We start from the raw sequence: 25,457 nt of genomic DNA, 5'->3' as shown, positions 1-25,457 counted from the left end.
TTCCCCTCTCTTGTTGGATGCATTATTCAACACTAGGTGATGTTAGATGAGTAGATGGTTTCTTTGTTTTAGGAAATTGTTTGTAGTTGATAGATGATTTAGTAGGCAGTAGATGATGTATAGTTGAACATGTAGGCAAAATCAATTCCGTTTTGTGTATATGTTGTCCATAGGTTTTTTTTTGAACTAAGAGGGGTGATGAATACATGATTTTTGTATGTAAAATAGACTTGTTTGATAATTTGGTTTGATAGATGATGTGTGTATGTGTAGATAATCCTATTTTTGGCATACTATATTTGCAAAAGATATGGTGAAATTTGGTACTCTAGATGATATGTATTTGCATATGTGACACCATATTATTTGACAAATTTATTTGATTGAGATGATGTTGGTATGTTTGAGAAGAATTATGTGTGCATATGAAGAAGAAGAAAATGATGTGGTTATGTTTGAGAAGAATGGTTTGTTCATATGGCATAACTTGGAGAAGAAAATTGTATTGTTTTATATTGTTCATGTCTTCATAGATGTTTGTGATTTGTTTTAAAGGATGGCGGATGATGATGGACCTTGGTATGCCGGATTAATCGATGAGTGGGATAAGGAGCATCGTGCTCGTGCCATTGAGAAGGGAGATGTAAGAAGCAAGACTTATCAATTTTCGTTGTTTCTCATTTGTGTTCTTGTATTGATTAAAACATCACTTTATTTGCAGCTTGTAGTTGCTATGCGCATGAGGGGTCATTCCGCTGATGACTTTACTTATGACCCGCGGTACGAGCCTTACATTCGGAGATTGGGTCTTCTCCCATTTGTGTTGCACTTTAAGCGACGCGCTCCACCGGTGAACCACGCGGCGCTGACCGCACTTGTGGATCATTGGAGGCCGGAGACTCACTCGTTCCACCTTCCATGTGGGGAGATGACGATGACCCTACAGGACATGGCTATGATAAGCGGCCTTCCTATCAACGGACAAGATATTACCGGTCGTGTGAGCGTTGGTAATTGGCGAGAACGGACTGGCATTTTAATTGGTGTTGAGCCCGATGGCCCTCAGGAAGGCAAGGCCGATACCGGAAGAGTGAGGCATTCCTGGCTAAAACTGGTCAAAGGAAACACCAATCCGTGCCCTCAGGGTGCCAATGATGTGGTTGTGCAGCAGTACGCGTGGGCCTATCTTTGGTATGTACTAACCAAGGTAGTCTTCTCAGATGCAACCGGGAACTCAGCCCTCTGGATGTTCTTGGAGCTACTTAATAACCGGGATACCCAGTATAGCTGGGGTTCGGCCGCACTAGCATATTTGTATCGTCAGGTAAGAGATATTTGCAAGAATTTATCCTGCATTTGTCATGCGCCTCCATATCTAACATGTTTGTTTGATTGCAGCTTGACTTGGCGTGTCGGAGGAAGGGAGATACATCCTCATTGTCTGGGTTTGTTTGGAGTCTATCCGTGTGGATGTGGGAGCGGATCCCGGTTGGACGGCCCGATTTCAAGAACCCCCTCATGGCAAACCCACGGGGTAATCATGACGGGTTGCATGATGATGATCCATATCGGCGCCCTACGCTTGCTTACTATTGGGAACAAGTGACAGTCTACACAGGAAGCTCGCATGTGCGATACAAGTGCTATATGAACGAGCTGGACACCTTGACTGCTGAGCAGGTTTTGAGAAGTTCGATGAGATAAAATTTAGTCAAGAATGAAACTTATGTAGCTAACAATGTATCTCTTTGTTTTGAAGGTATATTGGTTGCCTTATGTGGAAGATCGTGACTTTGATCTTAATGAGATGTGCACGCGTGATAGCCATCTTTGGCGGGCGAGGTGCCCAATGATATGCTTCTTCGCAGTCGAGTGGCACTTTGTAGACCGTGTGGCAAGACAATTTGGAAGAAGACAAGGTATTCCAATTGAGGAGAGCAAGGAGGAAATGCTATCTCTGCATCGGTAAGCAAGCATGCCTTGAGTATGTAGTAGAGCATTGAATAAGTCAATGTTTGCTAATGCTTTGTCCCGTGCATCATTTGTAGGTTCGATCGAAGGAACAATCAGGATATATCGGATTGGGCAAACAAACACCGTGCGTGGATAGAAATTTGGAATCAAAGATATATGTTAGTGCAATCAGAGAATAGACCTCACAATCAGTCAGCATATCAGAAGTACCAAGTGTGGTATGCGGATCATTACTGGTTAAAGCTAAAGCCTGGTTGGACTCATGAGGAGTGGTCGGAGTTGGTGTCTGAAGACCCGGAGACTGCACAAGGTTATCAAACCTTCAACATGGCTGTGAGAGACACTAGAGGGGCTCACGTTGACTATGCACCGATGCATGATGCACCAGAGGGGCTCACATGTATGTTTCTCGCCTTCATCGCCGTTATCAAATGCGAGCATGGCCAATGATACTTACTAGGCCTCTCGCACTGGCACCATCGAGTCTTCAGTTTCACCTCAAATGCAGCACCACCATATTGTCTACCATCTCGTGTTGTGCCACCTGGCTCATCAATTTGATAGATCATTTCAATTCTATCGAATATGATAACTTGTTGTCGTGAAGACTTGCTTGCTTGTAACTGCAACCATTCATCAACCTTTTCCGGATAATCCTTTTTTTCACCTATCCATTTTGTAGTCTCTTCAGAATGCCTCTGAAAGTACTCATTAAGATTGAAGAAGGTGTACTCCACTATTGGAGTCACCGGCAATGCACGAGCACCCTTCAACATATTATTGAAACATTCTACCAGATTTCTTGTCATGTCGCCATATCTCCAACCACCATCGTCATGAGCGCGTGCCCACTTGTGCTTCTCGCTTAAATTCCTAGTTAAGAAGTCTTTTCCCCCTTCGTTCACCGCTGCAAATAGTTTGTTGTACCAAGCATCGAAACCTTGGGTGGTGAAGGCCACACATACATGGGTAAGGTCTTTGCTGAGCTCCTTGCTCTTACATGCCCGGTAAAAGTTGGCCACGAAATGCCTGATGCACCATCTGTGGTGAAGCTTTGGAAATCCTGGAATAACAATGTCCATTGCCTTGAGTATGCCATGATGCCGGTCCGATATGATGCATACCTCCCTAGCCCCAATCACGTTGTGCCTAACATGACCCATGAACCACTCACAGTTGTCTTGGTGCTAGGAAGACACCAAAGCAAATGCACACGGCAACACGTTGTCGTTTGATGAGTGTGCCATTGCTACCATTAGTGTGCCCTTGTATCTACCGGTCAAGAACGTGCCATCTATAGACAAGACCGGACGACAATGCTGAAACGCCTCCACACATTGTCCATAACTCCAAAAGGCACGGTGGAACACTCCCTCGTGATCCTCGACCACATGAAACATGCCCGGGTTCCTATGTGCAATGGCGGCCAACAACCTTGGGAGCTGGTTGTATGCTTCTTCATAACCACCATACAACATCCTAATAGCATTTGCCTTTGCCTTCCATGCCTTCCCATACTTGACTTCATAACCAAATTGTTTTTTCACCGTCCGCATGAGAAACCTCACTTTCACAATGGGATCAAAGCCTATGTCTTTCATCCATTTGTATCCGAGATACTCAGATGTGAGTTGATGGTGTGTCTTTCTAAGTCGTTTAGATGGAGGTTTGCATCTATGAGTGGCAACACAACTTTTTAACACCCATTCTTCGGTTTCTTTAAGCTTTCTTGCACAAACCTTCCATGGGCATCCTTCTTGCTCACACACCACGGTGTAACGCAACTTCATGTCGGAGTGCTCAACATAAAATGGCCTATGGTTTCGAATGGCATAGTCACCCAACCAAAACTTCAGCATAGGCAAGCTCAGAAACTTCACTCCTTTCTTCAAATAAGCATTCTCGTCCTCATTCTCCACCCTGGGTTCTCCTGGATCCGGGCATGGTGTTGGCTCAATCGCCGTCATTCTCATTCCACCGTCAACAACAGCTTTATGGGCAAGGCTGAGATCTTTAAACAAGTGAGTTCTTTTTTGTAAGCCCGTCAGCTCAAAGTGGATTTGGTTCTCCTCCTTTGTGAATCCATCCTCGTCCAACTGTTCAACTGGACCCTCGTCATCCGAGTCATACGCATATTGACGCCTAAACGGCAAGTCACGATCCATGTCCTTTTGCGCTATGTACGCATCCAAGTCACCTACATCATTACCATGAAACCCTTCCTCTTGCTCTTCGTCGTCATCATAAGCATCTTCATCCTCTTGAATTACTCCATCACTAGCAATCACCTCAACTTCATTTGCTTGGCTAGTTGGTGGTTGGCTAGAAGCATTGGGGGCATACAACTCAACCTCATTTGCTTTGATAGATGGTACACGGGGACGTGGTGGGGGATAAACATTGGGGGCATCAACCACAATCCTATGCTCAACAAGTGGCACCATTGTCCTCTCGCTCATGTCATCCATTGGGGAAGAGACATGTCGGTTCAAATCAAAGGTAAACCGAGGAGATTCAACCTTGGTGGCAAACAATTCAAGTGACTTGTCTTCCGATTGGGATACTTTTTCCTTGTATACATCCCAATGCAAATCCGAGGTGATAGGCATACTTTTCAAGCGAGATTTGGCTCCAACTCCAACATCATACCTTCCTATTAACTTAACATCAACATTGGTGTCCATCCACTTCAAGACTTGTCTCACTTTTGCAACAACATCCTCATAGCTAGGGATTGTATCAAAAACCAATGGTTCCTCACCCGTGTCGGCATTGTTACTCAAGAATGCCTCCTTGTCAATGTAATGAACATTAACAAGTCTCTCCATCTAAAAATAACATGAATGCATTTAAGACTTCAATGAGAATTGGTGTTTATCCAAATACATCTTATTATATCCAAATCATATCAACACTAAATTATTGGTGATGTCCACAAAAGTATCACTAATTAACACACAAAAGTATCCAAATCATATCAACACTAAATTATTGGTTAACCCTAATCACTAACTAACCCTAACCCCCAATCTTTCTACTCAACTAACATATATTCCTACTACACACCATGCATAGCACTATATTATCAAAGTTAACCAAGCCATTCACACTAACATAAGGGGGAGAAAACATGAACTAGGGTTCCACCAACATGTATAAAATGCAACCAAAATAACAAGATTTAAAAAAAATAATTGGATGATTTGGGGGAGATTAACAAGAGCAACAAAGTGATGGAAAGATCCACCCAAGGGATGTACCTTTTGGAGAGGATTTGAGGGGGAGCTTGAGGGGTAGGAGAGAGTGTGAGAGCTCCAAGTGTTCTTCAAGCTCGGGTTGTGGATTGGGGAAAGTGTGTGGGGTGGGTCCCACACACTCTCCCGTGGGTTATCCAGTTACCGGGGCCAGACGCCAGGGTCCCTGGCGTCTGGCCCCTTTGCCACGTCAGCAGGTCAACGGGCAGGCGGGCAGAGCGGGCCAGGGGCCAGACGCCGGGGACCCTGGCGTCTGCTTCGCAACCCAGACGCCAGGGATGTTGGCGTCTCCTAAAAAGGTCAGAATCGAAATTTCTTTTGAAACGAGGTCAAATCGGGATTTTGTTAGCCTTATAGGTCATAACAGTAATTTTGTCCTGAGCTCGGGGTGGTGGAAGAGCTGCGTCCCAATTGGAATCCGAGGAACGCGCGGACGTTGCGGGCGTGATTTTCTTATTTCCTTATATTTACAAAGAAAAGCAAAGACTACTCCCGCCCCGACCGTCAGATTTGGAGTAGATCAACGACCTTTGACTGGTCTGGCATTGGAGTCTCATCAGACTATAGATACAAAGTGTTTTCCAATGTTAGTAGTAGGTACCAAAGTGATCCTAGATTGGCTCACCAGGTAACTATTAATATAATTAAGTACCTCAGAAGGACAAAAGACTTGTCTATAGAGGAGATGAAGAAGTTCGTTGTAAAAGGTTACACAAACACCAACTTCATGACCAATATAAATTACATTAGGCTATGATTGTTTAGAATAGTTTTCTAGCATCAACAATATTGTGGATTCTATAATGTAAGGAGAATATGTTAAAAGCATTAGATGTTTTAAAGTTGTCAGAATCAAGAAGTGTCTTGATATAATTGGTGTAATCCCGAGTTTGATAAAGCCAATGAAACTATATTATGAATATAGTTAATCAATAAGTGTCTTGATATAGCTGGTGCAATCTCAAGTGTAATGAAACCAACAACACTGTATATATTATGAATATAGTTAAATCAAGAAGTGCCTTAATATAGTTGGTGTGATCCCAGGTGCAATGAAACCAATATTATAGTTAAATCAAGCTCAAAGCAAAAGGGATCAACATCCTACAAATCAGACATGACTAACACAAATATTATATGATTTTTGGATGTTTTAAAACCGATGACGAAGGCTTTACCACAAGCAAAGCATAAGCAACAACACATAAGCCATAGGTGTGAAATAGACTATGCAGCTAGATTATTGACTCTAGTGCAAGTGTGAGACTGTTGGAAATATACCCTAGAGGCAATAATATTGTATTATTATATTTCCATTTTCATAATACAAAGTTTATATTTCATGCTATAACTGTTGTGATACTGGAATATGTGATTCAATGGAAAACTCATATGCACGTGTGAAACGATAAACGGTAAAAGAATAGGTTCTCGGCCTTGCCTCTAGGACTGGCTCAAGTGTTGTTGGTGATCATGTTTTCCGGACCTCGGGATATCGTTAAGTGTAGTGATAGTCCTGAAACAACATTGAGAGTATGACATTAGAAAAACGATCATATTGAATCGACCCAATCTAGTTTATTATACTTTGAGATAATATCGTCAGCAATCAATTGTTATAACATGGAGTGTTAGCATGTGCTTTTAGTTCCTCAGACCATGAGAATATCGTACTCACTTCCTATCATACAGTGGGCTTTGGATTTTGTGAAACGTCATCTGTAACTAGTTGATCATAATGGTAACTTATGGGTTCATCGAAAAGTTTTACAAGGGACTGGATAGTTTGAGAGTGGGATTTTCTCCTCCGACTATGGAGAGATATTCTTAGGGACATCTCGGTGTGACATCACCAATCATCTTCTAACCAGACACAAGTGACTACATCACGGGGATGCCGGAACACTTCAACGAGAAAGAAGAACAAAGCCGGTAACGAGAAGAACGGTCTAGTGAGCATGTGCATGACTCAGGAGGATATCGACACACCTCGGGTTTTGTAAAGTATCGTGAAGCAAATGTAGCATAAACATAATAACCAAATCTTCACTCAAATGTCATTCGTGTAATCATAGGGATCGATATGGATGTCCACGGTTCCGCTATCGGTCATTTAATGAAGGAGTTTCATTGATGTCTATGATTACCGAACCTACGGGGTCACAAGTTTAAGGTAATCATGATCTGTAAAGTGTTAGTAGGACGAGAGTATCGAGGATTTATTTGTGAATTTTTTTCATTAATATATGTAAAATTTTCGAGAGGTACCGGAAGCATTTCGGGGTCATCGGATGGCTTTCCGAGTTTATCGGACAATACCTGATAAATTATATATAGGTGAAAAATATTTCCCAAGATGTTACATTATATATAACATGCTCTGGTAATTGTTAGATGACTTTTATATTTAATTAAATATTAACGAGCCTTAAAAGGCCAAGTGGTGGAAGAAGTATTGGGCCACCATGGCCCAATAGGAAGTGGCGCCCGTGTGGGGGAGGAGCACAACTCCTCTGCCTTGGCTGTCGCACCAAGGAGGGCCTTTCCCTCCTTGGTGGCTGCCCATCCTCCGCTCTCTAACCTATATATACTAGAGGATTTTTCCCTTTGGGACATACAAGTTTTGGAGCCCCCTCTAGTTCATCTAATTCCAGTTCTAGTTGGTGCTAGTTGACTAATTAAAGTTAGACCTAGTTTCTTTAATCCTCATAATTAGAAGTCTAGTGTGGTTTTAATCTCCTCTCTCTAATTCTTCGGTGATGATTATCTCTGGACGGTGAAGTGCTGCCGGATTGTGAAGACCATACACTTGCAACCAAGTAGAGAGGCCGTGTTTTTGGTCTTCCGTCCGGGGGATCGTTCGAGGGCGGTTCGCGGGATCGCCGGCAACTATTCGAGGGACAATGCGATATACACCAACTCATCTACTTTCGCTGGACTCTAGAGTCGGTAACGATCGTTGATCCAAACCCTATATGCATCTTCATATTGTTCCTGGGGATCATAGGGCAATTTTTTTATATTTTCTACTACGATTCCAACATTCGGGGCTCCTGGCAGCCTGACATGGGGAAGACAAAGAGATCCACCGCGGTGGGTCATAGACTAGTATAGTGTATCCATGCCATGGGAATGGAGTTCCGCGCGACCGTGCGTGCACATAATTTTACCTTTTTAGTTAAAATATGTCCAAAATATAAATGTTTTCATCCTATTTTAATGAAATCCATCGTGTTTGCACGAATTTTGTCCGCTTAATTCAAATGGTTGTTGAAATGTATGAGGGAAGCTTTGCATGACTGGCTCCGACATCCATGTTTACAAACTGATACTTCCTACCAACGAACAAATCTCCGAACAAATTTAAGGGTCAGCGTTGGAAATGCGTCCAATAGTAAGCGCGCGATATACTCTGCTTAACTCTCCGCGCCCGGGCCACGGCCTCTTTGCCCTGGTTTGGAGTGTGCGACGGCAAACCAGCCATGCTACGCATCCGGCTTCTTCTCGGTGAGGCGGCGAGGTGGCGTCCCACAGTGGCGACACCGCACACACCAATACACAGACAAACTGCGACTCGAGACGAAGGGCAACAGCAACAAATCGAGCGCACCGTACATGGTATCTCTTTCTAGAGCGTTCATGTGCGCACTTATTAGCCTACGCACGTCCGTTGGTCCAGGTTAATCCTTGATGACATTTATACACAGCCAAAGTGATTTGACTATGGATGAATATGCAAAGATTGACTACAGATGAATATGCAAATCTTTGCTGACTTTAACCTCCCGATTTGTTCCATAATTTGTTACAAACTTGCTATTATGAGGATGACATGTGCTTCTTTGTCGTCCTATGCGCACCAGTCTTGTCAATACAAGTGCAGTAGTAAAGTGTTGAGTCGTCAGGCATAGCAAGGTAATAGGTCTATATTAACAGATAGTGGCAGTCATACAAGGTGGATGATATAGCACACCCTGCGAACCGACAATTGCACTTCATGGAAGCACAATTCAATCATGTTCATAGATGTGTCCATGGGAAAAAATATGGTCTTGTTGAATACTAAATGACATGAGTTCATTCTGTACGAAATGAATACTAAATAAAATGAATTTTTAAGTGTCTCCAGAAAAGCATTTTCACATCTTTGACAATTCAAAATGAGTTCATTGTAGCCACTGGGGCAGGCCTATTGGGCCTCTCCAAACTTCCCATATCCCATGATTCAGGACCAGTGAGCTTTTTGGTTGTTGATATAATTATATACCTAAATAATTTATAGTGAACTAATGAATAAGTGGTGTACATATGTAACCTTGACATCACAACCTAATGACAAAACAAATCAGTGCGATGACATATGAACCTGAAAAAAAAGAACAAAAGGTTAGGACATACATATATGTGTTAATACGTATACATCAAACTTTCATTGGTTAGATATATTATGAAGAAATTCATATCAACAAATGGACCTCCAAACCAAAAGAAGAACTTCTTCATGATGCGAGTGAATATACTTGACTATATCTACCAAAATCCAAATGGACGAGTTGGGTAAGAGCTCTGATATAAAGTAGAAATCCATGATTTTGACTCCATTTTCCATATGCTATCTTTTGGACGAGTTTGGTTATATATACATGAAGCAGGAAAACTTGTGTCTATATATCTATGGCAACTTTACATTAAACCAATCATGCCCCCCAAGCAATTTCAAAACTCCTTTCTAACTACAAAGTTCATCTAGACATAACAAAAAATGTTGAATACTTCATCATTGCCATTTGATGTAGATGATTGAAAACTAAGTGGGGAGTTGCAAACGGAACTATTGTCTTCATTTAATTTTGAAACATGTTCCTAAATGTACATATCTTGAAAAAAATGCACTAATAAGAGTGGTACTCTTCTGGTGAAAAATAAATAGAAGACTACTCATGTGCATCATATCCCACAATAAATTTATGATGCTAGCGGAGCTGTAAGAAAACAGCTAGATATGCACAGGGTACAAGCACAACATGGCTTGGACATGTCATGACCTAATCTACCTTAGCTAGTAGCAATGGTGCTCCACGTTGTTAAGTGCAAACTTCATCTGGATGGCCTTGCTTATTCAGTGTTTTTAATTATTGTGCATACTTCAATCCTAATTTAACGGACCTCATGTGGCTCTCAAATGAAATGTACTACAGGTCAAAGAGCAGCAGCTTTCTTTGCTTCATCCTTTCGCACTAACAAATCAAGTGCCCATTCAATCTGCAGGCTGCAGTTTCAAGTAATCACAAGGCAAACCAGCACAAGAGAGTAGCCTGAACCCTGCAAGCCAAATTGTATTCCTCGCATCTGAACCTACAGTGTCTTGAAGAATGTTCGGCATCCCAGTGCAGACGTATCGTATCAAACAGATCGTCCAAATTCTAATAATAAACAAATTCAGTTTTCGTTGCTCCCATCGAATATACGGCCTTAATACCGACAAAGTTGCATAAAGTAAGAAACGTAGAGACATGAAAGCAATACCTCTCGCCTTTGAGGTTGTCGTCGACGCCTCCGACATCCCCAAGATCCTCCTTCGACGTTCCGCTCGCTTAAGCTCTAAAAATAACACACACCAAAGTACTAATGACCCACAAGTATAGGGGATCTATCGTAGTCCTTTCGATAAGTAGGAGTCTCGAACCCAGCGAGGAGCAGAAGGAAATGATAAGCGGTTTTCAGTAAGGTATTCTTTGCAAGCACTGAAATTATCGGTAACAGATAGTTTTGTGATAAGGTAATTTGTAACGGGTAACAACTAATGAAAGTAAATAAGGTGCAGAAAGATGGCCCAATCCTTTTTGTAGCAAAGGACAATCCTGGACAAACTCTTATATAGAGAAAAGCGCTCCCGAGGACACATGGAATTATCGTCAAGCTAGTTTTCATCACGCTTATATGATTCGTGTTCGTTATTTTGATAATTTTGTATGTGGGTGGACCGGTGCTTGGGTGTTGCCCTTTGTTGGACAAGCATCCCACTTATGATTAACCCCTATTGCAAGCATCCGCAACTACAAAATAAGTATTAAGGTAAACCTAACCATAGCGTGAAACATATGGATCCAAATCAGCCCCTTACGAAGCAACTCATAAACTAGGGTTTAAGCTTCTGTAACTCTAGCAACCCATCATCTACTTATTACTTCCAAATGCCTTCCTCTAGGCCCAAACAATGGTGAAGTGTCATGTAGTCGATGTTCACATAACACCGCTAGAGGAAAAACAACATACATCTCATCAAAATATCGAATGAATACCAAATTCACATGACTACTGATAGCAAGACTTCTCCCATGTTCTCAAGAACAAACGTAACTACTCACAAATCATATTCATGTTCATAATCAGAGGGGTATTAATATGCATAAAGGATCTGAACATATGATCTTCCACCAAATAAACCAACTAGCATCAACTACAAGGAGTAATCAACACTACTAGCAACCCATGGGTACAAATCTGAGGCTTTGGGACAACGATTGGATACAAGAGATGAACTAGAGTTTTAGAGGATATGGTGCTGGTGAAGATGTTGTTGGATATTAACCCCCTCCCGATGAGAGGATCGTTGGTGATGACGCTGGCGATGATTTCCCCCTCCCGGAGGGATGTTTCCCTGGTAGAACAGCTCCGCCGGAGCCCCTAAATTGGTTCCGCCAAGGTTCCGCCTCATGGCAGCGGAGTTTATTCCCGAAAGCTTGCTTATGATTTTTTCCAGGGTAAAAGACTTCATATAGCAGAAGATGGGCATCGGAGGCCTGCCAGGGGGCCCACGATGCAGGGGGCGCGCCCCCACCCTCGTGGCTAGGGTGTGGGCCCCCTCTGGTTGATTCTTTCTCCAGTATTTTTTATATATTCCAAAACGTGCCTCCCTGAAGTTTCAAGACTCTTAGAGTTGTGCAGAATAGGTCTCTAATATTTGCTCCTTTTCCAGCCCAGAATTCCAGCTGCCGGCATTCTCCCTCTTCATGTAAACCTTGTAAAATAAGAGAGAATAGGCATAAGTATTGTGACATAACATGTAATAACAACCCATAATGCAATAAATATCGATATAAATTTAGCAACAATATAATTAGCATACCATGGAGCAGTACGAGAAGCATTAATGACAATTAATTGTTCATCAGGAAAGCTATCATCAATAGGCAGTGGGTCATTAGAAACATTTTCTAACCTAGACAAGTTGTCTGCAATGGGGTTCTCAGCTCCCTTTCTATCAATAATATGCAAATCAAATTCTTGTAGCAAGAGAACCCATCTAATAAGTCTAGGTTTAGCATCTTTCTTTTCCATAAGGTATTTAATAGCAGTGTGATCAGTGTGAACAGTTACTTTAGAATCAACAATATAAGGTCTGAACTTATCACAAGCAAATACAACTGTTATTAATTCTTTTTCAGTAGTAGCATAATTTCTCTGGGCATTGTCTAGAGTTTTACTAGCATATTGGATAACATTTAATTTCTTATCAACTCTTTGTCCTAGAACAGCACCTACAGCATAATCACTAGCATCACACATAATTTCAAAGGGTAAATTCCAGTCAGGTGGCTGAACAATAGGTGCAGAAATCAATGCTTTCTTAAGTATTTCAAATGCTTCTACACAATCATCATCAAAGACAAAAGGAATATCTTTTTGTAAGAGATTAATTAGAGGCCTAGAAATTTTAGAGAAGTCCTTAATGAACCTCCTATAAAAACCGGCATGACCAAGGAAACTTCTTATACCTTTAATGTCCTTGGGACACGACATCTTTTCAATAGCATCAACTTTAGCTTTATCAACTTCAATACCTCTTTCAGAAATTTTATGCCCCAAGAAAATACCTTCATTAACCATAAAGTAGCACTTCTCCCAATTCAAGACAAGGTTAGTTTCTTCATCTGCAAAACTTGATCAAGATTGCTCAATCAATCATCAAAAGAAGTTCCGTAAACAGAGAAATCATCCATGAAAACCTCAACAATCTTTTCACAGAAGTCAGAGAATATAGCCATCATGCATCTTTGAAAGGTAGCAGGTGCATTACATAAACCAAAAGGCATACGTCTATAAGCAAAGGTACCGAAAGGACAAGTAAAGGTGATCTTTTCTTGATCCTCTTCTGACATAGGTATTTGAGAGAAACCAGAATAACCATCTAGAAAGCAAAAATGCGTATGTTTGGATAATCTTTCTAGCATTTGATCAATAAAAGGTAAAGGGTAATGATCATTTTTAGTAGCTTCATTTAATTTGCGGAAATCAATTACCATTCTATAACCTGTAATAATTCTTTGTGGGATCAATTCATATTTATCATTAGGAACAACAGTAATACCTCCCTTCTTAGGGACACAATGGACATGACTTACCCACTGACTATCAGCAACGGGATAAATTATACCTGCCTCCAGAAGCTTTAGTATTTCTTTCCTTACCACTTCTTTCATCTTAGGATTTAATCGTCGTTGGTGATCAACAACTGGTTTAGCGTCTTTCTCCAATTTTATTTTGTGTTGGCATAAAGTGGGACTAATGCCCTTAAGAGCATCGAGAGTATATCCAATAGTAGCATGGTGCTTCTTCGGAGTTTTCAATAATTTCTTTTCTTCATGCTCTGAAAGGTTAGCACTAATAATAACAGGATATATCTTTTTCTCATCAAGATAAGCATATTTAAGAGTATCAGGTAATGGTTTAAGCTCAAACACGGGATCACCCTTGGGTGGAGGAGGATCCCCTAGGATTTCAATAGGCAAGTTATGTTTCAAAATAGGTCCCTGTTTAAAGAATACTTCATCTATTTCCCTTCTTTCATTCATAAACATATCATTTTCATGGTCGACCAAATATTGTTCTAAAGGATCATTAGGAGGCACGGCAATAGAAGCAAGACCAATAATTTCATCTTTACTAGGCAATTCCTCATCACGGGGTTGTCTACGAAATTTAGCAAAGTTAAACTCATGAGACATATCCCCCAAACCAATAGTAACAACATCCTTTAAGCAGCCTATCCTAGCATTAACAGTATTCAAGAAGGGTCTACCAAATATGATGGGACAAAAGCTATCTTGTGGGCAACCAAGAAGAAGAAAATCAGCAGGATATTTAACTTTCCCACACAAGACTTCAACATCTCTAACAATCCCAACTGGTGAAATAGTATCTCTATTGGCAAGCTTAATTGTAACATCAATTTCTTCTATCTCAGCAGGTGCAATATCGTGCATAATTTCTTTGTATAAGGAATGAGGTATTGCACTTGCACTAGCACCCATATCACATAAGCCATCATAACAATGATCTCCTATTTTAACAGAAATAACCGGTATGCCTACAACAGGTCTATGTTTATTTTTAGTATCAGGTCTAGCAATTCTAGCAGCTTCATTGCAGAAGTAAATAGCATGCCCATCAATATTATCAGCCAAGAGATCTTTAACCATAGCAACGCTAGGTTCAATTTTAATTTGCTCAGGGGGTTTGGGTGTCTTAATGTTACTTTTGTTGACCACAGTTGAAGCTTTAACATGATCCTTTATTCTAACAGGGAAAGGTGGTTTCTCAATATAAACAGTAGGAACAACAGGATCATTATAAGTGATAGTCTTTTCTTCAACTTTAATAGGTGCAACTACTTTTACTTTAGTGGGAGGATTATATTTAAACCACTTCTCCTTTGGGAGATCAACATGAGTAGCAAAGGATTCACAAAAAGAAGCTACTATATCAGAGTCAAGTCCATATTTAGTGCTAAATTCACAGAAAACACCGGTATCCATAAAACATTTAACACAATCAAACTTAGGTGTTATACCTGACTCCTTACCGTCGTCGAGATCCCAATCTTCAGAGTTGCGTTTAATTCTTTCCAATAAATCCCATTTGAATTCAATAGTCTTCATCATAAAAGAGCCAGTACAAGAAGTATCGAGCATGGAGCGATTATTGAGAGAAAGCCGAGCATAAAAAATTGAATAATCATTTCTCTTGAGAGCTCATGATTGGGGCATGAATATAACATTGAGCGATGAAAGCCTCCCCCAAGCTTGAGCTATGCTTTCTCCTTTGCGAGGCCAAAAATTATATATATAATTACGATAACGATGAACAAGATGCATAGGATAAAACTTCTGATGAAATTCCAATTTCAATCGGTTGTAGTTCCATGATCCCATATCATCACATAGCCTAAACCATGTCAATGCCTCTCCCTTCAAAGATAAAGGGAACATCTTCTTCTTGATAACATCCTCGGGCATACCTGCAAGCTTAAATAATCCACAAACTTCATCCACATAGATTAGGTGCAAATCGGGATGTAATGTTCCATCTCCTGAAAAAGGATTAGCTAGCAATTTCTCTATCATACCTGAAGGAATTTCAAAGTACATATTTCCAGTAGGTTTAGTAGGTTGAGGAGCAAATCTTTGCTCTACTGGTTGGGGTGAAGATACCCCGAACAAGCCCCTCAAAGGATTACTTTCCATAGTAACAAGTGACAGTAAATTTTAGCACACTATATAGATTATTCCTTACCAAATTCCACCTACCAAAGGCGCTTCACTCCCCGGCAACGGCGCCAGAAAAGAGTCTTGATGACCCACAAGAATAGGGGATCTATCATAGTCCTTTCGATAAGTAGGAGTGTCGAACCAAACGAGGAGCAGAAGGAAATGATAAGCGGTTTTCAGTAAGGTATTCTTTGCAAGCACTGAAATTATCGATAACAGATAGTTTTGTGATAAGGTAATTTGTAATGGGTAACAAGTAATGAAAGTTAATAAGGTGCAGCAAGATGGCCCAATCCTTTTTGTAGCAAAGGACAAGCCTGGACAAACTCTTATATAGAAAAAGCGCTCCCGAGGACACATGGGAATTATCGTCAAGCTAGTTTTCATCACGCTCATATGATTTGCGTTTGTTACTTTGATAATTTGGTATGTGGGTGGACGGGTGCTTGGGTGCTGCCCTTTCTTGGACAAGCATCCCACTTATGATTAAACCCTATTGCAAGCATCTGCAACTAAAAAAGAAGTATTAAGGTAAACCTAACCATAGCGTAAAACATATGGATCCAAATCAGCCCCTTACGAAGCAACTCATAAACTAGGGTTTAAGCTTCTATCACTCTAGCAACCCATCATCTACTTATTACTTCCCAACGCCTTCCTCTAGGCCCAAACAATGGTGAAGTGTCATGTAGTCGACATTCACATAACACCACTAGAGGCAAGACAACATACATCTCATCAAAATATCGAACGAATACCAAATTCACATGACTACTTATAGCAAGACTTCTCCCATGTCCTCAGGAACAAATGTAACTACTCACAAATCATATTCATGTTCATAATCAGAGGGGTATTAATATGCATAAAGGATCTGAACATATGATCTTCCACCAAATAAACCAACTACCATCAACTACAAGGAGTAATCAACACTACTAGCAACCCACAGGTACCAATCTGAGGCTTTGAGACAAAGATTGGATACAAGAGATGAACTAGGGTTTTAGAGGAGATGGTGCTGGTGAAGATGTTGATGGAGATTGACCCCCTCCCGATGAGAGGATCGTTGGTGATGATGATGGTGATGATTTCCCCCTCCCGGAGGGATGTTTCCCCGGTAGAATATCTCCGCCGGAGCCCTAGATTGGTTCTGCCAAGGTTCTGCCTCGTGGCGGCGGAGTTTCTTCCCGAAAACTTGCTTATGATTTTTTTCCAGGGTAAAAGACTTCCTATAGCAGAAGATGGGCACCGGAGGCCTGCCAGGGGGCCCATGAGGCAGGGGGGCGCGCCCAGGGTGCAGGGCACGCCCCCACCCTCGTGGCCAGGGTGTGGGCCCCCTGTGGTTGATTCTTTCTCCAGTATTTTTCATATATTCCAAAACGTGCCTCCATGAAGTTTCAGGACTTTTGGAGTTGTGCAGAATAGGTCTCTAATATTTGCTCCGTTTCTAGCCCAGAATTCCAGCTGCCGGCATTCTCCCTCTTTATGTAAACCTTGTAAAATAAGAGAGAATAGGCATAAGTATTGTGACATAACATGCAATAACACCCCATAATGCAATAAATATCGATATAAAAGCATGATGCAAAATGGACGTATCAAGTACACAGAGGAAACACAACATTAAGCAGTCAGCAGTCCATAACTACCATATACACATCGAATCCAATTCGACGAAGCAAGAAAGATTCAAATTCTACTCACCTTCTCGTGATTGTCCTGGTTGATCAGGAGTCCAGGAAGGCTTCCCCAGGCTGGCTTTGGCACATGAGAGAATCCTAAACCAGAGAAACACCAGAAGAAATAGATCATCACCATGCCAATAAAAATTGAGAGGTCTAGTGAAGATCAAAGAAACACCACAACAACCTAATCGACTATATCTCTTCTTTAATAATTTTTCTTCTTCTTTGTAATTCTAATTAGTCAACATGGCAAAAGGATTTATCCCTATTTAATCTTGCATTAATATCTAAATTTACGGTGTGGCACCTATGTTAATACCCCCAGCCTAAAATCTGAGAAGAGCAAAAACGAAAAAACTGAGAAATTTCCCTTGGTTATTCTAAGTTTTCGCTGAACTGGCGAAATCATTTGTAGGCAGTTCAAGTTTTACGCCACATACAAGAACTAAACGTCCTCTGACACATCACAAATGTAGGACAAGTCAGGCAAGCAACAATATATTGAGGATGAAAAAAAAGTTTATCGATACATGAGTTGATAAACCAATCATATACATTCATATTTAACAACGCAATTATCCAAGAAAGATGTTAAGCCTGGAGAGCTCTTCAACTGAAAGAAAAACAACAAGTCTGCATATCAATTAACAACAGAAGAGACAGTTTGTTAGGAAATCCAACGGTAAACAAAAAAACACGCTGCTAATTATTAATATCATAAACTTGTAAGATATTACACACGAAGTCATGTCAGTAATTCTTACGCAAATCAGTATAGTGCATGACAGCAAGGCGTTGCACTCTACTGTGCAGCACCTAACACTCACGCGCCACATCCCTGTAGCACCCGACAACTAGGCGCGGCACTACACTGTGCAGCGCCTAACTGTAAGGAGTTACACAGTAGAGTGCGACGCCTAGCTGTAAGAGCATCTCCAGCCGTTGTGCACCCCAGGATGCACTTTTTCGGCCTCCTAGGTTGCCCCGGCGGAATTTTTGCATGGGGAGGACAATTTTTCCAGCCGCCCCCACCCAGCCGAACACGTGGCGCCACAGGGCATCATGGAGATGAGAGCCCCGCCGTGTCCGCGTCAGGCGCGCTCCTCGTGGTCGCGTCCTCGCACTGCTCTGGCCACCATCGCGCGGTTCCAAGGTCGAGGCCACCAACGCAGCTCGTGCTGCTCTGGCCGGGCGGCAAGGAGGAAGCAGGGCGCGTGCGGCCGATCGGGCATCAAGGAGGCGGGGAGGAATTAGGGCGCGGCCAGAGCGAGGAAGGTGCGCGTGCGCGATCATGAAGCCGCGTGGGCTTCCGGCGGCGGCCGGTCTGTGGCGAGGCCCCGGCCGCACCTCCCTTGCCTCACCCCCTTCCTCATCGTCTTCTCCATTGGGTACTCGCTCGGCCTTGTATCGTCGTCCACCCGCCCGTCCACGCCCAAGCCGTCATAGACGGTCATATGGCCGCAAGACGCGCACCTCACGGCAGCCTCCGTTGGAGTCACGGCCTTGTCGAACGGCACGAGCTACCCGCACTCGCCGCCACACTACCTGTTCCGATTCGTGGACGCATGCGGGGAGCCGGTGCCGGACGAGGACGTGGTGAAGACGCTTCTCGACAAGATGTTCGATGGTGAGAGCCCGTACGCGAGCTTCCCGCCGGTGCACACAGCCGTGCTGGGGGTTGACGGGGGCGGTGTTTGCGTAGCTCATCGAGGAGGTGCAGCTATACGTGATCGTGGAGTTGTGCGCATTCCTAGGCGCCTCGGCGCTGCACATGGCGGCCGTGGCTAGGAGAAAGTGAATGATGCTTGAATTGATGACTTGTGTTGATGTACAGTAGGGCTTATATACACGCCCGAGAGAGATACAGTTAAGAGAGCTCATGTACAGATCGTAACAGAAAGGCCTCATCATGGGGAACATGGGGAGCGTGGGCACCGCCATCACTGTGGGCGCCGTGCGTCCGTAGGACTCGGTCCAGTCCGTTTCCCTGCCGAGGTGGAGTCGCTGTCAAGTTTCCAATAGCCCCCCGCAGCCGAAGCGTGGTGCTCGCGAACGTTGAGGCTGGATCGAAACTCGGAGAAGTCGGTGGTCGGGAGCCCCTTGGTGAAGATGTCCGCGAACTGCGAGGTCGTCGGAACATGCAGAACACGGACTTCGCCGAGGGAAACCCGTTCTCGCACGAAGTGAAGATCGATCTCGATGTGCTTCGTGCGTTGATGCTGGACCGGATTGTTGGAGAGATACATGGCGCTCACGTTGTCACAGTAGACAACGGTGGCATGAGGCGGCGGGCGACGAAGTTTGACGAGGAGCTGCCGCAACCAGCAGGCTTCGGCGATGGCGTTGGCAATGGCGCGGTATTCAGCCTCCGCGCTCGACCGCGAGACTGTATTTTGCCGCTTCGACGACCAGCTGACGAGGTTGGAGCCGAGGTAGACCGCGAAACTGGAGGTAGACTTGCGGGTGTCGGGGCACCCCGTCTAGTCTGCGTCGGAGTAGACGGTGAGGTCGCCGCCGTAGGAGCAATGAAACTAGAGCCCAAGTCCAGTTGTGCCGCGGATGTAGTGCAGCATCCTCTTCACCATCTGGAAGTGAACATCCCTGGGATCATGCATAAACAGGCAGCATTGTTGAACAGCATACGAGATATCCGGGCGCGTGAGGGTAAGATATTGGAGTGCACCGACAAGGCTCCGGTACAGAGAGGGGTCGTGGAAACTGGGGCTGCCATCGGCGGACTGCTTTGAGTTTGTGTCAATCGGTGTGGAGATAGTTTTGCAGTTCAGCATACCCGCTCGATCAAGGATTTCAAGACCGTATTGCTCTTGGGACAGAAAGAGTCCATCGGCATCCTGTTGGACGTTAATCCCAAGGAAATGATGGAGAGGCCCCATGTCGGTCATGGAGAACTCATGGTGTAGTGAGCGGATGATGGACTGCAAAAACTGAGATGAGTTGGTTGTTAGTATTATATCATCCACATATAGAAGGAGATAGGTTGTATCACAACTCCTATGGAGCGAGGAAAGAGATGAATCTGCTTTGGATGCATGGAAGCCAAGGGAGACTAGATGGGAAGTGAACCGTGAGAACCAGGCCCTGGGTGCCTGTTTTAACCCGTAGAGAGAACGTTTGAGGCGGCAGACGTCCTTGGGGAGAGCAGAATCAACGAATCCGGCTGGTTGGGCGCTGTACACGGTCTCGGCAAGGTGACCATGCAAGAACGCGTTCTTCATGTCGAGTTGGTGGATCGGCCACGAGTTGCTGGTGGCGAGGCTAAGGACGACACGTATCGTGGCCGGTTTGACCATTGGACTGAAGGTCTCGCCGTAGTCGACTCCGGCTTGTTGCGTGAAGCCGCGGAGCACCCACCTCACCTTGTACCGTGCAAGGGAACCGTCGGGGTTGAACTTGTGGCGGAAGATCCATTTACCGGTCACCACGTTTGTACCTGCAGGACGAGCAACCAACGACCAAGTGTCATTCCGCAACAATGCATTGTATTCTTCCAACATGGCGTTGTACCAGTTCGGATCCTTGAGTGCTACATGGTAGGAAGATGGTATGGGGCTAATGGTGGTTGTGGTGAGGAGGGGGTGATGCTGTTTTGGAAGGGAATACCCTAATTTGGCTCGTGTGCGCATACCGTGGAAGTTCTAGGGTGGCTGCACTAGAATCGCGCGAGGCGGGAGAGGCGGCCGAGGTGGCGGGTCGGGAGTGGCTGCATGGGAGCCATCAAGGGGATCAGATCCCGAGGAGGCGGGTGTGGGCAATGTAGGCTCGAAAGGCACGCTGGAGGGGGATCTGGCGACAGCAGCTGGCAAGCGGGGCGGGTCAGGTGTCGCGGGATTGGTGGGTGGGATCAGCACGAGGGGATGCGACGTACGAGGGCGAGGCGCTGGGGCCAGTGCGCGATCCGAGGTAGGTGGAATCGGGGGAAATCCCGAAGGGGATGTCGGGATCTGGGTGTACGAGGTAGGTAGGAAGGGTGGGATTTGCTGTGGGTTCGGTGTGGACGTGGTTTGTGTGGTCGGGTGTGTGAGAGAGGGAGATGCGAAGGGAAAACGCTTCTCGTCGAATACTACGTGTCGGGAAATGTAAACGCGACGTGTAGCGAGGTCCATGCACCGATAGCCCTTGTGCTCCTATGGATACCCGAGGAAAAGGCAGGGCGTAGACCGTGGGGAAAGTTTGTGGAGGGCGAGGTGGGTGAGATTTGGGTAACACAGGCAGCCAAAGACTCGAAGGTGGTCGTAGGTTGGGTGGACACCGTTGAGGATCAGGTACGGGGTGACATTGTTGATGGCTGAAGAGGGACGTCGATTTAAGAGGTGAGTGGCAGTATGCAAGGCTTCCACCCAATATTCAGGAGCCATGTGGGCGTGGACAAGGAGTGTGTGTATGATGTCATTCGTTGTACGGATGAGTCTGTCGGCCTTGCCATTCTGCGGTGATGTGTGATGGCAAGAGAGACGGAAAGACACGCCGGTACGAGAGAAGTATTCGCGTAGGGAGGAGGACAGGAATTCACTGCCGTTATCGCACTATAGGCAGCGTATGGGAGTGTTGTATTGTGTATGGACAAACGCAAAGAAACGTTGGAGGGTCGAGGAGGTGTCAGATTTGCGTCGTAATGGGAAGGTCCAGGAATAGTGGGTATAATCGTCCAACACAACCAAATAATACTGAAATCCAGAGAAACTACACACGGGCGAAGTTCACATATCACAGTGAAGCAATTGGAAAGGAGCAGTAGTAAATGAGTTTGATGTAGGAAAAGGTAGTCTGGGCTGCTTTCCAATTTTACAAGATCCACATATGGATGAAACTGGCGATCTATTACATTCAGGAAGAAAATCTTTAGCTAAAATGGAAAGCGAGGCGCAGCTAGGATGCCCTAATCGGAGATGCCATATGTCGCCATCTTCGAGAACGGAGAGGGGCTGCGTGTCCCGTGCGCTGCCATTATTGGAGTGGAAAGGATAAAGTTCGCCTGAACTATTGCACCGAATCAGAGTTGTCCCCGTTGCCAAGTCCTTCACGGAGAAGCCAAATGGGTCAAAGGCAACAATAACAAGGTTATCTCGAGTGAAGCGACGAACAGAAATTAAATTTGTGACGATGTGAGGGGAGTAGAGGATGTGGTTGAGATGGAAAGGGCGATCAGTGAGACGTGCGGTGCCGGTAGCAGCTACCGGGATCTTAGAACCATTTCCAACAACAATGAAAGGAGAAGTATGCATTGAAGGGGAAGTGAGTTGTCGAGGTTACCACTGTTGCCGGTGACGTGGGACGAGGCCCCCGAGTCCATGAACCAGTCGGGGCCGGCGTGAGGTTGCTGCAGCTGAAGGTTGGCGAGGGCAGCGTTCAGCATGGCGTAGTTGTCCCAGTTGGACGAGCCGGAGGAGGAGCCGGCCTGGTGTGATGAGGGCCCGGCGAAGTAGGCTTGGTGCGGCTCGCTGGGGCGCGGACCAAGCACGCCGGCGGCGTTTGTCGGCGTCCAGGGTGCACGCCACTGCTAGGCGGATGGAGGCGCCGAACCCCAGGGAGCGAAGTAGCCCATCCACGGCACTGGAGTCGCCTGGCCACGCCCGGCGGAGGAGCTCGAGGAGAACGCGCCGTTGCCACGTCCACGGCCTCGGCCGCGGCCACCGCGGCCACGGTGCTCGTGTTGAGTAGGGCGCTCGAAGGCCTCAGCAGGGCCCTTCCCCTTGTCGGCGCGCGCGCCGGACTGCCTGTCGCCGCCACGGTCGGAGCCGCGGTCTCCCGAGGAGGAACCGCCGGAGACGTGACCGACGGTGAGGGCGGTGGGCCCCTCGAGGTGCTCACGCTTGCCGAGAGAGAGATTTCCTCCAGAAGGAGGCGGGAGTGCGCCTCGCTAAAGCTGGGAAAGGGAACCTGCATCAGTAGCAGGGTCCCCATCACATGGAAACGGCGGCTTAGGCCGCGCACCAGCTGGAGGGTGAGGGCGCGGTCGGTGACGTGTTCGTCCACCTCCGCGAGCGCGTTGGCGAGGGACTGCAGGCAGCGACAGTACTCGCCAATGGAGGAGTCCCCTTGCATTGTGGCACGGAACTGAGCGCCGATGTGGACGGCGCGCCAGGCGGCATTGTCGCGGAAGTAGATGTGCAGCGCGTGCCACAGGTGGTACGCCGTGCTCTGCGACGTCATGATGATGTCATAGAGATCATCCGAGATTGTGGCGTAGATCCACAGCACCAGGGTGATGTCGTCATTCCTCCACACAGGCCCCTGATGGAGCGGATCGGCTGCCTCCAGGACGTGGTCCTCCACGTTGAACTTGTGGAGAACATAGAGGAAGAGCTGGCGCCACTTCGAGTAATTGTTGGCCTCTAGGCTCGACTTGAAGGGGATGAAGGAGGTAATGCTCACATGGTGCATGGATGGGGAGGGGGAACAACCGGAACCTGGACGTTGTTGGCGAGAGCGAGCGCGTCGGCGTGGGCACGAAGGGGCCGGACACCGGGCCAGGCCGGCAGGCGTGCAGCAGGGGCACCGGGAAGACGGGCGCCGGCAGGTGCTGCGGGAGGGACGGCGGCGACGGGCGCCACGGGGAACGGAGCAAAGCCCGCAGTAGCGTCTGCATCGCCGAAGGAGCGAGTGCGCCTGAGAGTGCACCGGTTCATCATTGCGGAAGCGAAGAGGAGGGAACCGGGGCCTCTGATACCAAGAAAGTGAATGATGCTTGAACTGATGACTTGTATTGATGTACAGTAGGGCTTATATACACGCCCGAGAGAGATACAGTCAAGAGAGCTCATGTACAGATCGTAACAAAAAGGCCTCATCGTGGGGAACATGGAGAGCGTGGGCACCGCGATCACCGTGGGCGCCGTGCGTCCGTAGGACTCGGTCCAGTCCGTTTCCCTGCCGAGGTGGAGTCGCTGTCAAGTTTCCAACACTAGGAACTTCTCGCTGTCCCCGGCCATCCTCTTCATGGACGACTTCCGCGGCTGGCCCGCCTTCCGCGGTCACTTCCACCGCGACGTCCCACAGCTCGAGCTGCTCTGGCCGGGCAGCGAGGAGGAAGCAGGGCACGCACGGACGGCCGGGCGTCAAGGAGGTGGGGTGGAAGCAGGGAGCCGCCGATGTGGGCATCATCTCCTGGTCGCACCGGCGCGTGAGGAGGAGTGCGTCGTGACCGTGCTTCCGGTGGTGGCACGCGTAGTCCGCCAGCCGGCCCCGGAGCTCCTTCATCCTGTCGCCCCCCTCCTCCGCGTGCTACTTCTCCTTGTCCGGTTGCTACTGCTGGTTGTGGTTCTGCAGGAATGTGTATGCGGTGAGTTGTCACTGGGGGCGGGCGGGGTCGCACTGCGGCCGAGGTAGGATGCCGCGGCAAGGAGGTGGCGGCAGCGCCGAGGTTGTCCCGGACCTGTGCGCGGTGAGGCTTGGCGAGTGCAGCTGCGTGCCGGGCGAGGCGTTTTGCGCAGACGTGGGAGTTGGTGGGGGAGAGAAGCATGTGGGTGGGCCCCGGAGAAAAAGTAAAGAAGAGAGGGCGTGAGAGGCTGGTGGTGGGCCAAATGACATGCAAACAGTCTCTCTCCTCCCCTAGCTGCCCCATGATCCTAGGTTTGGGGTGGGTTCGCTGGTCGAAATTTTAACCACATCTGACCCTAATCGAGCTCGTGGGGCCACAAGTGGGAATTTTTTTGTTCGCCGGCGCAGAAAAAGCGCTCCTGGGGGCTTCCTAGGTGGACGGGTGGAGATGCTCTAAGGAGTTGCACAAAATTGTCAACAGTGTGAAATATTTTTAAAAACAGTTCAATTTGTGAAATACTTTTACTCTGAGGTCAAATTTGTTAATTTTGCCACTGGAATCAACCCATGCAACAAGGTCCAAGCCTGCTCCAAACTTCACGTTTCAGAAAGACGCCAGCTACTCATGTCCAAAATTTGTTGGTTGTTGCTGCTTCGTCTTCAGCATCCCGTCCTGTGCTGAAACCTCAGCATGGTGGCTGTGCTTGATATTT

At 46.0% G+C, this 25,457-nt stretch overlaps 1 protein-coding gene and 1 pseudogene across 1 annotated transcript; both read left to right on the top strand.

Annotated features, from left to right (window-relative positions):
• Window positions 1-1,583: 1,583 nt before the first annotated feature.
• LOC119338783 (serine/threonine-protein phosphatase 7 long form homolog) lies at window positions 1,584-2,424 on the top strand. Its single transcript, XM_037611014.1, has 3 exons — window positions 1,584-1,680; window positions 1,760-1,965; window positions 2,049-2,424. The coding sequence occupies exons 1-3, from the start codon at window positions 1,648-1,650 to the stop codon at window positions 2,422-2,424; spliced, it is 615 nt and encodes a 204-aa protein (XP_037466911.1). The 5' UTR covers window positions 1,584-1,647.
• Window positions 2,425-18,528: 16,104 nt separating this feature from the next.
• On the top strand, window positions 18,529-24,988 carry LOC119338782 (annotated as a pseudogene).
• Window positions 24,989-25,457: the final 469 nt, after the last annotated feature.

Source organism: Triticum dicoccoides, chromosome 7B, assembly GCF_002162155.2.
Source record: "Triticum dicoccoides isolate Atlit2015 ecotype Zavitan chromosome 7B, WEW_v2.0, whole genome shotgun sequence".
Lineage (NCBI taxonomy): Eukaryota > Viridiplantae > Streptophyta > Magnoliopsida > Poales > Poaceae > Triticum > Triticum dicoccoides.
Note: the sequence above shows the minus strand (reverse complement) of the source record. Positions and strands in the feature narration are given on the sequence as shown.

Coding starts and splice junctions, on each gene's coding strand:
- LOC119338783 (XM_037611014.1), top strand. CDS start 1,648: ATGAACGAGCTGGACACCTTGACTGCTGAGCAG. Junction 1,681..1,759: donor ACACCTTGACTGCTGAGCAG/GTTTTGAGAAGT, acceptor TTTGTTTTGAAG/GTATATTGGTTGCCTTATGT. Junction 1,966..2,048: donor GAAATGCTATCTCTGCATCG/GTAAGCAAGCAT, acceptor CATCATTTGTAG/GTTCGATCGAAGGAACAATC.